The following is a 17,384-nucleotide window of genomic DNA, read 5'->3' as shown; positions in this document are numbered from 1 at the left end:
AAAGGGGCTGATTATGTCAGGGTACAGGGATGGGGGCTGGACATGAATTCATTTTTCAAGTCGGGGGTCTTCTCCCCACTTCCTCCCTCTGTAAGTGTTTGGGAACCATCAAGTACTGAGCCTCCTGCTGATAAATCAAGTGTTTCTTCCAATCCGAGCCCCCGGCCTTGCAAACACCCTGGAAAAGGAGTTTCAAGTGCCCCAAGAGCACAGCAGGCCAAGAGGCAGCTGCGTCAGGAATCGGAACTTCCGGGCAAACCCCCCACCCCCAGGCTAGTTCTAGAAGTAGCAGGTCCTCTTCTCTCCATGTAAATGTCCATTCTGAAACACGGTGTTTTTTAAATGTTCAAGTGACACGGAGCTGAGCCTCCTACACAAGTCAGCGCCTTTGATATCTAATAACTAAAGCGACAATGAGAATTTTTGTGCAGTGAAGAAGCCGGATTCCAGCTGGGAAGCCAAAAGGGGCTCCCGACACGTCCTTGCAGTTAAAGATTGTCAGAAATTGGGGGAGTGGAGGTGTTAAATGCGTCACACTACTCTTCCTCACAGTTTCCTAAGCTTGCCAGTGCCCCCCGCCCCCACCCCCGGCTTCTGGTAAAGGATCTAGTGTTCAGTCTTCAGGAGGGTCTTTTCTAGAATTGCCAAGATGCAGAATTGCGCTGCAGGCGGAGGGTGGCCGATTTTTTTCCTGCTTCTTCGTTTCTTTCCCTCTCTCCTCTTCCCATCCCATTCCAGTCGTTCAGAAACTGTACGTTTCAGGCGTGCACAAGGATACGCCTTCTGCGCTTATCCCCCCAGAATCCTTGAGCAGTTCTGCAGGTGCGATTCTGAACATCCCCCCCCCCACCCCACCCCGCCCAACACACCCGTTATCTGCAAAGCAGGCAGCCCCGCGCGTGTGGAGATGGAGGTTGAACTGAGGCGCGTTAAGTTCTTGGACGTGTTTATTTGCTTCTTGTCATCACACCTGCTAATGTCACTGAGCCCGAAGCGTGACCCCTCCTCTGAGCCGAAACATGCCTGACCAGGCAAAGACCCGGCGGCGTGTGGGGAACTTGAGGGATCACGTATGCCCCTCACCCTCCCCGCCACGGGGGAGCGCAGGGAAGCCTCCTGGCCCCTGCAGCTAGCGCCTCAAGCACTCTCAGGGCGCCAACTGCCCTGGGGGGGGACGAGGAGCAAGGGTGGCCTGAAATGGGGGGGGGGGCGGAGCCTACCTGGGCAGCGATCCCGGCAAGGCCCCATATCCCCTCTCCCTTATTTCTACTGGGTAGGGGTCACGAGGAAGCCGAGGTGGGGGCGACAACTCCTGCCCCACCGGGAAAAGCATGGTTGTGACTGAGCCTTTAAAACCCTGTCCTTTGTAACCCAGCTCCGGGCAAGCTCCGGGCAAGAGGATCTCCAGGAGGGGGGTGGGAGGGCCAATGAACACAGCTGTGAACCGAGTGAGACTGGCGACGAGAGGGAAGGAAGAGGTGGAAAGAGAGGAAAGGTGAGGGGAAAAGGAGGGGAAGAGAGGCCCAGGAAATCCCGGCACTGGAGTCAGCCAGATCGACCAGGGAATGGGAGAGAGCCGGCCCGAGTTGGGGCTCGAGGACTCGGTGACATCTGGGAGCGGTGGACCGAGGAAGGGTCTGCGTGGGGCCCAGGAGGACCCAGGAAGTCTGCGAGAACAATGGACGTCTGTGCGGAGGGCCGGGGGTGGGAGACTGCGGGCGGCTGCGGCGGGCGGCTGGGGCTCGGGGGCCGATCTTGCTGTGGGTGCAGGCCTGGCACGGCCAGGGGCAGGGGCAGGGGTGCCGGCTCCGAGCGGCCGGCGCGCGTGTGGTCAGCCCCGCGGTCCTCCCGCAGCTGGGCGCGGGCAGCCTGGGCTCGGCCTCCGGCTCATTCAGAGGCGGTTCTCGCCTACCATTGGCTGCTGCTGCTGTGGTGGGGCGGGGCTCCGCTGCCCGGAAAAAAATGTAACTGCGTAAAAAAGTCCTCGCCTCGGTGACGGATGCTCAAAAGTTCAGAAGTTTTCCCAATGCTTCCTTAAGCGGCCGGCGCGCGAGAGACTGAAAAAAAGGTGACGCGGGGCCCGGCAAGGCGGCCGGCGCGCTGCCCCCCGCCCCTGGTTATTTGGCCGCCTTCGCCGGCGGCTCAGGGCAGAGTCTCCTGGAAGGCGCAGGCAGTGTGGCGAGAAGGGCGCCTTCTTGTTTTTTAGTTTTGGCTCTGTTCTGCCGCTCTCGCCTGGAAGTTGCTCCGCGGGTTCCTTCAAGGCCGTTTGCCGCGTCCTCGCCCGGCGCTCTCCCCTAGCACCGACCCCGAGGTGGCCCGAGGCGCCCCAGGAGCCCGAGCGAGCGCAGGGAGAGGCCGCGCGCGGCCGGCGGTTTCGGGCGGCGGCGGCGGCGGCCGAGCCGGACTCAGCGCGGCGGCCCGGCACCAGCTCTGTGGGGCCCGGACTCGGACTGGGCAGCCGGCGCGGCGTGGCCGGCCTAGGGAGGGTGGGGGGCGGCGGGAGGCGCGGGGCGGCGGCGGCGAGCGGGGGCCATGCAGGCGCGCTACTCCGTGTCCAGCCCCAACTCCCTGGGAGTGGTGCCCTACCTCGGCGGAGAGCAGAGCTACTACCGCGCGGCGGCGGCGGCGGCCGGGGGCGGCTACACCGCCATGCCGGCCCCCATGAGCGTGTACTCGCACCCGGCGCACGCCGAGCAGTACCCGGGCGGCATGGCCCGCGCCTACGGGCCCTACACGCCGCAGCCGCAGCCCAAGGACATGGTGAAGCCTCCCTACAGCTACATCGCGCTCATCACCATGGCCATCCAGAACGCCCCGGACAAGAAGATCACCCTCAACGGCATCTACCAGTTCATCATGGACCGCTTCCCTTTCTATCGGGACAATAAACAAGGCTGGCAGAACAGCATCCGCCACAACCTCTCGCTGAACGAGTGCTTCGTCAAGGTGCCCCGCGACGACAAGAAACCGGGCAAGGGCAGCTACTGGACGCTGGACCCGGACTCGTACAACATGTTCGAGAACGGCAGCTTCCTGCGGCGGCGGCGGCGCTTCAAGAAGAAGGACGCGGTGAAGGACAAGGAGGAGAAGGACCGGCTGCACCTCAAGGAGCCGCCGCCGCCGCCGCCCGGCCGCCAACCCCCGCCTGCGCCGCCCGAGCAGGCCGACGGCGCCGCGCCCGGACCGCAGCCGCCGCCAGTGCGCATCCAGGACATCAAAACCGAGAACGGTACGTGCCCCTCGCCGCCCCAGCCCCTGTCCCCGGCCGCCGCCCTGGGCAGCGGCAGCGCCGCCGCGGTGCCTAAAATCGAAAGCCCCGACAGCAGTAGCAGCAGCCTGTCGAGTGGGAGCAGCCCCCCGGGCAGCCTGCCTTCCGCGCGGCCGCTGAGCCTGGACGGCGCGGAGCCCGCGCAGCCGCCGCCGCCGCCGACCGCCCAGCCCGCGCCGCCGCCGCCGCACCACAGCCAGGGCTTCAGCGTGGACAACATCATGACGTCGCTTCGGGGGTCGCCGCAGGGCGCGGCCGCGGAGCTCGGCTCAGGCCTCCTGGCCTCGGCGGCCGGGTCCTCGCGCTCGGGCATCGCACCCCCGCTGGCGCTCGGCGCCTACTCGCCTGGCCAGAGCTCTCTCTACAGCTCCCCCTGCAGCCAGAGCTCCAGCGCCGGCAGCTCGGGCGGGGGCAGCGGCGGAGGGGGCGGCGGCGGCGGCGGCGCGGCGGGAGCCGGGACCTACCACTGCAACCTGCAGGCCATGAGCCTGTACGCGGCCGGAGAGCGCGGCGGCCACTTGCAGGGCGCGCCGGGGGGCGCGGGCGGCTCGGCGGTGGACGACCCCCTGCCCGACTACTCTCTGCCCCCAGTCACCAGCAGCAGCTCCTCGTCCCTGAGTCACGGTGGCGGCGGCCAGGAGACCGGCCACCACCCTGCGGCCCACCAAGGCCGCCTCACCTCGTGGTACCTGAACCAGGCGGGCGGAGACCTGGGCCACTTGGCGAGCGCGGCGGCGGCGGCGGCGGCCGCGGGCTACCCGGGCCAGCAGCAGAACTTCCACTCTGTGCGGGAGATGTTCGAGTCGCAGAGGATCGGCTTGAACAACTCTCCGGTGAACGGGAATAGTAGCTGTCAGATGGCCTTCCCTTCCAGCCAGTCTCTGTACCGCACGTCCGGGGCTTTCGTCTACGACTGTAGCAAGTTTTGACACCCCCGCCCCCCCCAAGTCGAACTGAATAGAACCCTAAAGCAGGAACAGAAAAGAACCATCAATGCAAAATCGAAACCCCAAAAAAAAAAAAGAAAGAAAGAAAGAAAGAAAGAAATCCAATTTAAAAAAAAAGAAAACCTCGAAAAACATTCACCAAACCAGCGAACAGAATCCCTCCAAAAATTCAACTCACCAGCACAAAGAAAACTATTTTCTGAAAAGATTCAGAGCCACCTTCACTTTGCCTTATCTAAATAAACAAAACGGTAAACTATTTTGTACAGAGACAGCAAAATCATGGTTTATTAAAGGACAGTGTTACTCCAGATAACACGTAAGTTTCTTCTTGCTTTTCAGAGATCACGCTTTCCTCCTTTCTCTCCCATTCCCCTGCCCTTCTCTTTCCTCCACCTCTCACCTGTAAGATATTTTATCCTATGTTGAAAGGAGGGGGAAAGTCCCCGTATATGAAAATCGCTCTCTTTTTATTCATGGACTTGTTTTAAAATGTAAATTGCAATATAGTAATTTATTTTTAATTTGTAGTTGGATGTCGTGGACCAAACGCCAGAAAGTGTTTCCAAAACCTGACGTTAAATTGCCTGAAACTTTAAATTGTGCTTTTTTTTTCATTATAAAAAGGGAAACTGTATTAATCTTATTCTATCATCTTTTTTTTCTTTTTGTTGAACATATTCATTGTTTTGTTTATTAATAAATTACCATTCAGTTTGAATGAGATCTATATGTCTGGATACTTTAATACAACCTTAATTATTATAAGAAAAAAAGATTTCAGATTAAAACATGAGAAATGACCTATTCTCCTCCTAAATAGCTGAAAAATGGAGAAACCCTCGGACTATTCCTTGTCAAATAAAAGTCTCTTTTTGTTTAGATTTTTTTTTTTCCTGCAGCATCTTCTGCAAAATGTACTATATAGTCAGCTTGCTTTGTGGCTAGTCAAAAGATATTTTCCTAAACAGATCTGAGTTGGCATATACACTAATATATTTTTTTCAGTAAGGACAGAACATGATCTGGAAATTCTAAGCCCATGAATCAGCAGCAGTGTTACCACAGTGCTACCTGTGTGTAGAGATATGTGAATGTTCCTCCAGATATACACAGATGAATATTTGGCTTGTGTATCACATTAGAAAATCGTGATGTCTGTTATACATACATCCCCGTGAGCCAAATGCTGGATATTTTGCCTATTAATTTCACTCCTTTGTAAGAGGAAAAATAAACCAGTTTTTAAATGTATGTATATAACTCATCCACATTTACAATCCTTCATGTATTACATAGAAGGGTTGATTTAAAAAAAAAAAAATATATATATATATATATATATATATATATATATATATATATATATATATATATATATATATACTGTGGGTTGGAAAGGGATATTTAATCTCTGGGAAACTATTTTAGAAGGTATGTTTGTAGAACAATTATTTTTAAAAAAAGATTTAAAGCAATAAGAAGGAAGGAGAGAAGAGCAGAACATTTTAGTCTAGGGTGGTTTCTTTTCAATCCATTTTTTCTTGTTAATTTACAGTTAAACCTAGGGGGCAACCCAGATTGGCCCTCCCCCTTTGTAAATAACCCAGGAAATGTAATAAATTCATTATCTTAGGGTGATCTGCCCTGTCAATCAGACTTTGGAGAGATGGCGATTTGATTACAGACATTCAGGGCCTTTCAGTTTGTTTTCGAGATAATACAGTTTCCTGCTATCTGCCGCTCCTATCTAGAGGCAACACTTAGCAGTAATTGCTATTGCTTGTTGTCAAAATTTGATCATTGTTAAAGGATTGCTGCAAATAAATACACTCTAATTTCAGTCAAAAACTGCTTTACGTGGCCTCTGATTTGCTGGGTCTCCTCCCTGAGTCCTATCCTAATAGCTAGGGAAGATCGCAGCGGCGCAGGGCGCGGGTGTCTCTCCGGGTCAGGCTGGCTGGGACTCGCCTGACGGCCGCGTTTAAAACCTCTTGGCTGTTCTCAGCCCGTGGCCCTGGAGCTGCCTGGGGTTATCCCCTTGGGGTGGGCAGTGAAGGGAAAGAATCCATTGCCAGACCTCTTAGTTTGTGCGTTGGTCCACTTTTGGGAGCCGACCCTGGAGCCAGGACTTGCGGACAAAGGGTCCGGTGGCTGGAGCTGGGTTGTCTAGGCCCGGATGGGAAGCGGCAACAGGTGACCAACGGAATGGCCCCGTCCGCTGGGACGGGTGACCTATCCCAAGGCCGGGCAGCTCCGGCAGCCAGAGACCGTACCTTTCTCGACTTGCCTGATGCAACCTTTTGGGATGGGGACTTGGCGAGGCTAGACCTGTGGCCCACTCGGGGCTTTCCTGCTGGGGCGTTTCTCTGCGGCCCGGGTCCTGCGGGTCGCTCCTGGCCCGACGCCGGCCTCCGGGACGCCGCTCCCGGACGGGAACGCTCTGCAGCTAATTAGCTGTAATTACCCGCCGCGGCCTGGGCCCGGCTTCTGTTTGTGTTTAGAGCTCCTTCCTCTACCACCCCCCCGCCACGCTTGCCCTCCCCCCCACCCCGCCCCGCCGCCTCCCCTCCCCGGGTTCTCGCTTTCCTCGCCGCTGCCTACCCCACCCCACCCCCGAAATCAGTTGTTTGGGGGAGAAAAGAGTCCGAGGAGACCTCTTGTTAGGTGTGATGGATTAATCGCAGGTTGGGTCGTGGGTGCCGGGAAGACCAGGCTGAGCAGAAAATGGCAAAGAGCAGGGCTGTGTGTGGAGCGACGAGGGTCGCGGAGCCAGGAGGAGCGCTTTGGGGCCTTCGCCGCCTGGGCCGGGGGAGCCGCGGGAAAAGTAGCTTGCCCGGCTCCTATCCCGCACCTCCGCCTCGCGCCACCTGGCCCACGGTACTCCCTTTTTATACTCCTCGCTGGCCGCCTTTGTTTTGAAGACACAAGCGTGTTTAGGTGCTCAGCCGGGGTGGAAAGGTCACAGGCACTCCATTGCTCTCGGGTGACAACGCGACCCGCGCCAGCCCGCAGCCTCGGCAGCTGCACGATTTGCAGGACAACCCCCAGCCCGCCCCGCCGGGGCCTGGTCGCGCCGGACCTGCCAGGGCCAGCGCGTGGGCCCCGGGCGGCCTCCTTGGCTGGGCTGCGTCCTCGCGCGGCGTGTGGGGTCGGTTTCCAGAGGCCACAAATCACTTGGCGGTGGCCGGCGCGGGGAGTCGCTCGGCCTAAGGGACGCGAGAGATATGCAAAGCGGGCAGGGGGTTCGGCGTGGTGGGGGTCCACGTGCTCGTACCCCTCTGCCTCTCCTTGGGCCTGGGCTTTGCAGCCGGAGCACGTCGCGGCCGCTGCCAGCCCCCGGCCTACCCCAGCCTGGCTCTCGAGAGCTCGACTGCGCCGCACCGAGGGGTGGGCTGCGGGACGGGTGAGGCAGGCGATGTGGGCCGGAGGCGCGGTGCGGGGCTGCCTCTGCCCTCGCGCCCCGAGGGAGCGCACGCGGCCTGCGCTGGAGCGGCCTTGCGGGGGTGAGCGCGGCGGGGGAAAGAACCCGCTCGCTCCCGGCTGGGGACCCTTCCCGCCCACGCCAGAATGCGGCTTTGGCAGCGGGCACCCCTCGCTCTTCCTTCCTTGGGGCCCGAGTTCCTGAGGCTAGAGAAGGCACCCTGCATGAGTGCTGTGCTTGGGCTCCTGCGCGCCAGTGAAGAGCTCCTCTCCTAAACTCCTGGGAGTGTTTACACACTTGCCCGGGACAAGCTTCTTAGCAATCATTCTTGCCCTCTTCTATTGCAACGTTTGAAAGTTTAGGCATGGAAGACATGAGTCTTGGAAGGTGTTTGTGTTATTCATATATACTGATTTCTACAAGAGTTGCCTAAGTAATAGTTCAGAAGCTATGTTTGAGTGGAAGGTCAGAAGTTCTGCTCATTATTCTGATTTTTTAAACCATATAGGTAACGTTTTCTACTCTCAATACATGTGCTTTTGGACTCTCATCCAATTTAAGAAAAAAACAACTACTGCTGACGTTACTGAATCTGGGAGAACTACTTATTCCTTAGTTTGCACGTTTGATATGCACTTTTTCAGCAATAAGAATATTTTTTCTGTAAAATATTCTAAGAGAAACTTCTTGCTATTTTAACTGACAGTACATTTTGAAATTAGCCTTGGACACAAGGCAGGATCTAGTGGTCGGGACTTGGCTAATTTTGAAGTGAGCTTCTGTAGAAAACTTTGGGATAGTAAGTATTTTGTCCTTTATGTAGCAGTGGGTGCATTTATTTGCTTAGCAATTTATACAGTGAGCAAGTAAATGCCAGCATGTTACATGCCATATAAAAACTTGCATTTTGGCATATTGCACGTGTGGTAGGAATGCGTGCTGTTTTCCAGGGCTATATAGTTAGCAGAGCTTTTTTCACCAGACTGCATGCAAACAAGCATGCATTTTACAATTTATCATTCTACACAGCTTGTGTCATTAATAATCAATGTTTGCAGAGGAATAAGGCTCAATTGTGCTGGTGGTCTGTAAGCTCTTGGCTATTTCCTGCGGGGGTCAGAAATAAGGGTCAGGAAACAAGAGTGCCTTATACCCCTATCAGGCTCCCCTGAACTTCGATAGGTAAAGAAGAGACATAGTGGACCTTTTCTCTCCCACCCTGTTCTCTAGGGAGGGGGTCTCAGTTTTAAGATGGAGGGCCGTTAGTTTTGTTCTTCATGGTCCAAAATTCCAGAGAGGCCCTGAACCCTCCACAAGTCCAGGCTCCTTGGCCAGGCTGCCCTGGAGGGAGAGGAGGCATCCACTGGGGAGCCAGGTCCCGGACACCCACATCCGTGTTCTCCCCAGCTGTTCGTGGTACTGGAAACAACAGTGGTGGGGCAACCTTTTCTTTCTACCCACACTCCACATCTTAGAGCTCCTGGAGAGAGGCCCCGTTTGCTTCTGAGCCCAGTTCTCACTACTGGATCCTGCCTGCTCTCTCAGGGCCTTCTCTTTAGACTCCTCTCAGCTCATTTCAGAGTGGGTTCATGAAGCCATTAGCCCTTCCCATCGGGTCATAAACAAATGTCGCGTTAAGGGCAAGATTGATAGTGGCCATGTAATAAAGCTGGCCAGGCAGGTGAGATTCTGTGCGGACATTCTTTAGCTAAGCAGGGAGCTTTGGAGGGAGGCAGGGAGAAAAGGGACCAAGAGACTATGTCATAGTCCTCACCCCACCAAGTTTTGGGGTGTGGGGGAGCAGAGAGTGGAGAAGCCTTAAGCTCAGGAGAGCTCCCAAAAAGCAAGATCTAGTTTATTCAGACAGTGGTCACAACGGCATGGGGGGGGGGAAAAAACTGCTGAGATTTGCTATGGGGCCCTAAATGTCATCTTCAGACACCTACTTTTCTGAAAGCTCCTATTTCAATTTATAAGGAGGTTAAGAGGTTCCTTGAAATGAGCTTTTATTAATGGCATTTTCACTCTCACTTAAACAGAAAGTCTTCCTTTACTATTTGGGGTCTACATTCATAGCTGGACTTTTGTGACCTGATACCTCCTTTACTCTGTCTCTCCCTTTTTGAGTGTGATTCCAATGTAGTCATTACGTTCTATGTGTCTTTGTACCTCTATCCCTCTATCCCTCTCTTCGTCACTTTCTCCCCCCCCCCCCCCCCCCCGCCACCCTTCCTCCCAGGCCCTTTTAAAAGTCCTGGGGGCCCCAGAATTTCTCCCAGATGTCTCCCAGTTTAAGCTACCTACCCAGTGGCAAGTATGCTCAGGCTCTGAGTCCTCTGGGTGATGGGCCACATGGGGTCCTGACCTGGAGGGTACACTCAGGCCTCAGACAGAGCTGGGGCCACGTGAGCAGGACTGGCAGGTTCCAGGTCTGAGTCCAGTTGGAAAAGGAGCAATACTTAATTAAATGAATTCCAGCTCCAAAATCCATTCAGAAGAATGAAAGCCCCTTCTCCACGACATTCTCAACGTGATTAGGAGTGGAAAATTGAGCAAAATGTACCATGTCCGCCTTATTGGAAACCAAAATACGGCACAGAGAGCATAAGGCCTGACTTAAGACCTTTGTTGTGCTCCTTTCCCATCTTACCATGGCTCCAAAGAAACCCTCTGTTTTATATTATTTTTTTTTATTGTTTACTTGATTTTTTCCCTCACTGATTTTAAATTTGTGGCATATTGAGCGTATTATAGGAGATGCAGTAGGATCTGGAATTTCCTTGCATATAGGCCTGAGTCTGTCTTCAAGACAGGAGAGAGGGGTGGAGCACCCATAGGGAGGCAGCCTGAGAAGAGAGGCTGGTCTGAGTGGTCCTCAGAGAGGGCCTGACATTGCTTCCTGCTCAGAGTCTACCCACCTGGAGTCTGGAGGGTGACTCCGAAAACCTGAGGGGCTCTTCCATAGGCCTCTTTGCTCTTCCAGATGGCACCTGCTTCTATTCTCCCAAAGAGCATCTTCTCTTTTCACTGGTCTGCCCTTGGGTTCCTCCAAGCCCACTGGTCAGCACTGCTGGTCACTTGTACTAAACTGCCCATCTTCTTCCCTTAGCTGTCCCTGTTCCCAAGAAGGAGACTGGGTGGGCTTCTCATTTACCCCCTAAGTCAACACAGCTCAGTGCTACTTGGGTGGGCATGGAAGTGCAATTTGTGAGCCCATGGAGTGAGCAGCGGGCTGGCAGCCAGGGCCAGGTGGTGGGGCCTCTCCATTGACCTGGGTGGTGGGACCCCAGGCAGGGCCTAGGGACAGGGCTTGGAGGGGTCTCAGAACTCGAGGTTGGGGAATAAGAGGTCGGAGGTAGAACTTTGAGGTTCATTTAGATTGAGAGATGAGAGACAGACAGAGACATAGACAGATGGAAGGAGAGGGGAGAGGGTGAGAATAAGAAAGGGAAGACAGGCACCCTCCCTCCCCCATTACCTACCCTAGGGAAGGAGCAGGAAAACCAACACATTTAGCGCCATTAACTCTTAAGGACCCCGCATTTCCTTGGGTATAAAATCAGGTCATTGGTCCCTGAGGTGTACCGGGGTCTTGTTAATGGTACAGATGTGCAAACAGGACAGAGTTGAGGAGCAAGTGTTTAGGTGGCAATGGGATTCTTAAAAACCTGCCATTGGAGGAAAAACGAAAACTGTCCTCTGAACTGCGCAAACCCTGCAGCCTGGAAGGTGTTCAGGGCAGCCCCTGTCTTTGGAGCCCGGTGCGCCAGGACTGTGTTGAGGGGTGCCATTGTCCCCCAAGTCGGGCTGGTTCTGCAGCGCCAGGGTTCGCGATCCGGTCGGGCCGGCCACTGGGGCCTCTCTGCAGCACGGGCACCCCCAACAACAGAGGGGGGGCTTCCTTGCCGTTCCAAAGAGGATGTCTACTGTCACCCACGGAGCACTCACACGGACAGTGGACAATGGGCTTCGCAGCTGGCCGCTCGGGGAGTGTGGTGGGCTAACCCGGGGTGGAAGGGTGCCGCCCGAGCCTCTGCCGGAAGTGTCCCGGGGAGAGCCCGGAGGGGGGCTGGGAGGGGATGGAGGCCCCGTGGTTGTTCCCAGAGACAAGGGCTGCCTAGGTGCTAGAAATTCCCTGAGAGAACTCGAGGGGCTGATGTCCTAGGTCACCTGTCCCGCGTCCTTACGGGGGTTTCCTGCGTGCCCACCCCACTCTGATTCCACGGAATATCCAGGAGGTGCAGGGCAGTTGTTTACAGTGCATTTGCCGACCGAGAAACAATGTGCCATTGCTCTGCATTTGCGGGCCGCCTCCGGAGCCGGCCTACCCACCGGCTCAGTCCCCAGGAAAGGGTCCGTGGAGCCAGGGGCCCCGGGGTGCCGCCGGGATTAGGCCTCCCTTCTCCCTCCCTCCCTCCCAGGCTATGCGGGGGGTGGTGTGTGGGGGGGGGGGAAAGTGGCACAACAGGAAAGCCTCGCCAGAAGGCCCTTCCCAGGCGGCTTCCTCGCCATAAAAAGCCAGACTCCAGCCGAGGTCCTGACCCCTTCCAAATATACATTCCCTTGCCCTCGGCCCGCCACTCCGGCCCAGGCCTCGGGCTGCGCGGCTTCCTCACAGGCTGGCCCGCGCCCAGCTCCTCGCCTCAGAGTGGCGGGGGTCAGTGGAGCCCCAATTTCAGTTGCCTTCCGCAGTTCACCAACCCGCGTGCTCTCGCGCTTTGGGTTTTAGGCTTCCGAGCGCCCGTCTCCGCGTGCACACTGGCGCATTAGCGAAGCCAGGGCTGCGGCGGGGAGGGTTCTCTTCTAAGGACAGTTCTCCATCACCTCCTCACCTCCCACCGGTGCTCGCGCGTTGGGGAGCGCGAGGCCGCGGGCCCCCGGACACGTGCGCGGGGCCGAGCCCGCCGGGGCCTGGGCTGAGGGAGGCGGCCGGCGCATGCGCACGCGCGCGGCGCCATTCGGTCCCGAGGTCCGCCACCCCAGCAACCCACCCGGCTGTGTCCTGGCCGAAGCTTGGAGGTCCGGAGTTAGAGCGTCTCCCGAGGTTGCAGAGCTAGTGAGCGGGGTACGCGGGCCAGCCTAGGCCTCAGCATCTGCCGTCGGGGCCCTTCAGTACCTTGCATACAGAGTGCGCACGCAGACGGGCACATCGGCCCCGAATTCAGAGATCAAAGGGGGCAGCTGAGACGGGGCGTCCGCTGTGTGTGATCCCTGACCCTGGAGGAAGGGCGGGAGCTGGGGAGTAGGCGGCGGGGCCGGGGTCAGGCTGCGGTCGTCGGCCTCCCAGCAGAGAGAGACACTCTAGCCGAGGAAACGGGTGAGGGTGGGGTGGGGCCGTGCCGTCGTATTCGTAACGGAGGCCTCGGAAAGGTCTCTGGGGACAGAGCGCACTCCGGGCGGGCCAGGCGGGGGCGAGGGTGAGCCCCAGGCGGCCGGCGGGAAGCACCGTAGGTCGGGCCTGGGGGAGGCAGTGGCAGCCTCACAGGCCGGGGAAAGCGACGTGACTAGAGACCCAGTGACGAGTAATAACACTGACGGCACAGCCCCTGAAAATGTGCTCGACGCTCCCGGGGTGTTCGCGGGGCAGAGAGCGAGGCTGGGAGGTCGCCGGGAGCCCTGGCCTGGGGCCTGCTTGGGGCAGGGCAGCAGCGCCCCCTGTGTCTCCCCGAAGAAATCAGGCCCCGACCCCGTGAGCTCCAAAGGGACGCAGTGGATGGTGGGAAACCCCCGACTGCGGAGGGTGGGCCAGCACCCAGAGCAGCTTTGTGTCCCAGTTGTCCCTCCTGTTTGTGAAGCTTCGCGGCACCACCAGTTATTAAAGCCCACGATTTTTGGAGAGGTGTAGGTGGCATGTTGGGACTTGTTGATCTGTTTGTAAGGCGCGCGCGCGCGCGCACATACGATCTTTTTGTAAAAGCCGGGTGGAAGTTGTCCACACCCCTTTCCCGCATACCATACACAGATCGATCGCGCAAGGCTGCAGCACAGGTTGTGAAAAATAGATGACGGTGAGCTTGGATTTATGGGGATCCATGTTAAAACTGAGAGTACCCGGTTGGAATTCCCAAATACAAACAAGACGCTTTCTTGGGTTTTAGAAAGTTATTTGTAAACCGTGCGTTTAAGGTTAATTTGAAATGAAAATTTAAAGTGTTGCTTCCAGCTGGGAGCTTTAAGAACGCCAAGGAAAGTTTCATTTGCCAGCAGTCGACCAACCGGCGAGCAGGCGTTCTATGGAATCTTGGTGGTTGGTGTTGGTAAGGCGATTAAAGACCAAGAGGAGCCTGGTGCATTTTTGCGCTGGTTTACTGGCGCACAATGGTAGACCTGAAATCGAGCTTCCTGAGGAGCCATCTTGCGGGGAACTTTATCTTCCCAAGCGTTTCAGCACTTCCCTTAGAGGTCCCACAGCCGGCACTGCAGGCCTTCACCCCTAAACAGCTGGAGGGGTGTGTCAGGTTAATATACGGGGACCCGGCTGCCTCCTAATTCCTTAAAGACCAAGGGCAGCCGACACAGCCCCCGGGAGAGCCTGGCAGGCTGGTCCGATGGAAAGGGAGGTCCTGGCTGGCCCAGGTATCCATGCACCTTGCTGTTCATCTGGGGCACAAATGTGGTGTTTGCGTTCGTATTATGTTTGAATGTACTGAAAGTTTGACTTTCTTAGTTTTTACTAAAAGAAAAAAAAATCAAGGTGGAAGATATTTTATCACACTTAAACTGAAAAGCCAAAGCTGGCAGAGCAGGAAAAAGGGGAGGAAAATAAATTCAGTGAAATTGAGTTGAGATTTAAGATGGAAGACCCTTTTTAATGATTGTCTTGAAGGATGTCCAGGTGAAATTCAGAGCACAGAAAGAACAGAGATACTCAAGCAAATCTGTTCTCTCGTGCACCTTTTAAACAGCAGGAGACCAGGAAGCCAAATGAGCAAATTCCGTCCGCCCAACTGAGGATTCAGGAATAGAGAGAAGATTGCGACCAAAAATACTCTTGTGTTCTTCAAAAACTGATGCTCCAGGCCATTTTGAGAAGAATAATTTAACATTATAACTCTACCGCAGTCCCATTAAGCCCCTGCCTAGAATCTCTCGTGATCCTTTATTAAGGAGTTTATTATGGTTTTGGGCTAACAAGCCTCAAAATACTGAATTATATAGGGCCACTGCAAGCCGGAAGGAATGGCCTCTATGCCTGGGTGTGGGAGGAGGTGAAGGTTCAGGGGGTCAGAGGAGGAGAAGAGGGGGGTGCCTGTCCATCAGGGTCAAGGCTAAGGGGAATGTGTGCTAATGTGTTTATTTGTGAGATTTGTGAGAGTATGTGTGTGGCCATGTGTTGGTGATAGCAGGTTTGTGTTGTGTTTTCAAGTGTTTGTGAGTGAATGCGTGTTTGTGGGACTGTTGTAGGTGTGTATCTGTATTTGTGTGCATGTGTGGGTTTGGATGTGTGGCAACATGTGTGATTGTGTACTTGTGAGTGCCTCTGTGCCCACCAGCCATCTCAGTCCTGGAGCCCAGCCTTCCAGAGCCATCTGTTTCCAATTAGCAGCATCCCGATTGGGAGAAGGCCTGTCCTGGGGCAGCTTCTGAGAACCGGGTGGGCCAGCTCAAGCCGCCCCAGTTCTGCTCCATCGAAGCCGAGGCTGCCCCTGGCCAGCATACTCTTGTAGCAACTCAGGCAGCCACACAAAGAGCCCTCTCTCCTGCCGCCAGCCATTGGAGCCTGGGTCCTCCCCCAGATCATAAACCTGCCGGTGAAGACATTCAGAAATAGTTCACCCGCATTCACGTGAGCATGTGTAAAGGCTGGAATTCCATTCGCTATAAAGTTTTATTTTATTTTCCTTGGAGGGGGAGTGAGGGGGGAAAAGAAGAGTCCTGACCTAATTTATTCTAGAGCAAAATAGTGTATTTCATGCAGAAGTATACACCTGTACCCAAATCTTTGCTTGCTGCTTGTGGGTTCCATACATTTGTGTGTCCACCTGCCTTAATACACTTAGTACAGCCATGAGTCCACGGCTCAGGAGCACATACCTGCAGTGAAAGCCAGGCCACCTAAATGATGCACTCAGTGAAAATGGATCCAGTGATCTGAGGCCCAGGTTAAACCTCTTTATTATAATTTTTAATTAACACTGATGTAAGTGCAAGTGTACAATGTCTGACATATATTAAGCACTTCATATAAATTGGTTGAATGATTAAATCAAAATTAGATTTAAAAAAGTGATCTAGTACCGAGAAGTGGTTGGAAATAAGTATTGTGTGAAAGATTCTAGACCACAAGGAAAGGCATGGGCTCAGAGACCTCTGGGTACCTCAGGGGCTTTGGCATGGAATGTTCCAACAATATTTACTTACCTTCAGGTTTCTTCTTCTGGCCCCCCTCTATTTCTCAAGACTTCTTTTGAGATGGTGGGAGCTCCGTGGGTTCTAATTATAGTCAGCAGAGACCGGAGGGGGTGTGAATGCCTCCTTTCTTCAGGAACTGGGTTTCCAGATCTGCTGGATAGAGTGGCTTATTGTCACCGGAAGGGGGAAAGAAATGTCCCAGGCAGAGACTTAGGAGAAGGCTCGGCAAAAGCCAGGCTCCGGCCCAGCAGGGGTCTACCTGCAGGGGCTCTCTCAAAAGGGAGGAAGGCCTAAGGGAAGCTATTTCACTCCAAGGCAAGAATTTGGGTGTTTTTGTTTGGGGGCCCTTATAGCTGCTTTTATACCTCAGGAAAAACACCGACATCGACTCTGTTAATGCTAGTTCATAGAAAGGCCATTTTTAATAAGAAAAGAGGAAAACATTTTGAAAGCCCCACAATTTCAGTTGTCTAATGACATAATTTCAAGTACAGTGAACATGTGATTAAAACATCTTGTTGATTTCACAAAACCGTTCAGAAGAGGCCTCGACAAAAGGAAATTGGGCCGAACCCCGGAGTGCCACGTCCCGGCTGCTACAAACCTCAGCGGCCCCAGATCCTAACGGCGGGGACAAAGCGCAGAGGCAGCGAGGGTCCGCAGGGAACCCGCCGGATTCTCGCGCCCCTCCCGGGATCACACCTGCGACCCCGCACCAGCTGATTCCAAGCGGGGACCACAGGCCGGCAGGGGCGGCGCGGGCCTCCGCGGCCGCTCTCACGCGTTGGGGTTGTTTCTCATGAGCTCCACGTCGGCGTCCACCATCTCCCTCACCAGCTCCTGGGACCCGAGACACAGGGGGTGGGCGGTGAGGGAGGAGTCTCTGCCACTCTCTCCGGGTGACACCCCCACCCCCTGTGGCGCGCCCGGAGAGGCCTCCGCCACCCTCCCTCCACCCCACCCGCCCCCACCCGCGCCCTCCTTGCCCTCCAGGCCTGGGGCACCTCGGGCGCCAAGCCGGCCCGAGCGCTGCCGCTCCGGGCGGCTCGCTGCCTCGTCGGGCCGGCCACCCCTCCCGCAGCGAGCGGGCCAGCGGATTCCACCCGTAGAGAAAGGCACTTACATCAAAAGCGACCCGGGGTTTCCAGCTCAGCTTCTGTTTCGCTTTGGTGCAATCTCCTTGCAGAAAGTCCTGCCGGGGGGGGGGGGGGGTAGGGGGCGGGGGGAGGGAAAGATAAAAGAGACGTGGGTCGGGGGCGGCGGGGGCCCGAGTCGCAGGGACCCCCCCCCCCCCGCACCGCTGCTGTCGGCGGGCGAACTCTCGAGGCACAAGGCTCCCGTTTCCCTCCTTTTGGAACCCGCCAGGCACGCTCAGTCGCGGCTCCCCGAGCAG

At 55.7% G+C, this 17,384-nt stretch overlaps 2 protein-coding genes across 4 annotated transcripts in view; one reads left to right on the top strand and one right to left on the bottom strand.

The window, feature by feature from the left end:
• Window positions 1-1,977: 1,977 nt before the first annotated feature.
• On the top strand, window positions 1,978-4,936 carry FOXC1 (forkhead box C1). Its single transcript, XM_045866476.3, has one exon. It carries the CDS (start codon window positions 2,533-2,535, stop codon window positions 4,195-4,197), a length of 1,665 nt encoding a protein of 554 aa, XP_045722432.1. The 5' UTR covers window positions 1,978-2,532; the 3' UTR covers window positions 4,198-4,936.
• An 8,786-nt stretch (window positions 4,937-13,722) lies between these two features.
• GMDS (GDP-mannose 4,6-dehydratase) overlaps window positions 13,723-17,384 on the bottom strand; it is a 659,281-nt gene continuing 655,619 nt past the window's right edge. For 2 of the 3 annotated variants that reach the window (XM_045866473.3, XM_045866472.3), the window contains exons 10-11: window positions 17,115-17,183; window positions 16,389-16,831 (exon numbers count right to left, since the gene is read on the bottom strand). In XM_045866473.3, the coding sequence (XP_045722429.1) occupies window positions 16,769-16,831; window positions 17,115-17,183 (132 nt within the window). In that variant the 3' untranslated portion in view covers window positions 16,389-16,768. Of the gene's footprint in view, window positions 15,385-16,000; window positions 16,142-16,388; window positions 16,832-17,114; window positions 17,184-17,384 lie in introns of those variants that run through there. The other variant, XR_010413540.1, reaches the window with a different exon arrangement.

Source organism: Mirounga angustirostris, unplaced genomic scaffold, assembly GCF_029215605.1.
Source record: "Mirounga angustirostris isolate CCGP_5_RB_7025 unplaced genomic scaffold, mMirAng1.0.hap1 SCAF_8, whole genome shotgun sequence".
In the NCBI taxonomy this organism is placed as follows: Eukaryota; Metazoa; Chordata; class Mammalia; order Carnivora; family Phocidae; genus Mirounga; species Mirounga angustirostris.
The sequence above is the reverse complement of the archived record's forward strand: the minus strand, read 5'-3'. Positions and strand labels throughout refer to the sequence as shown.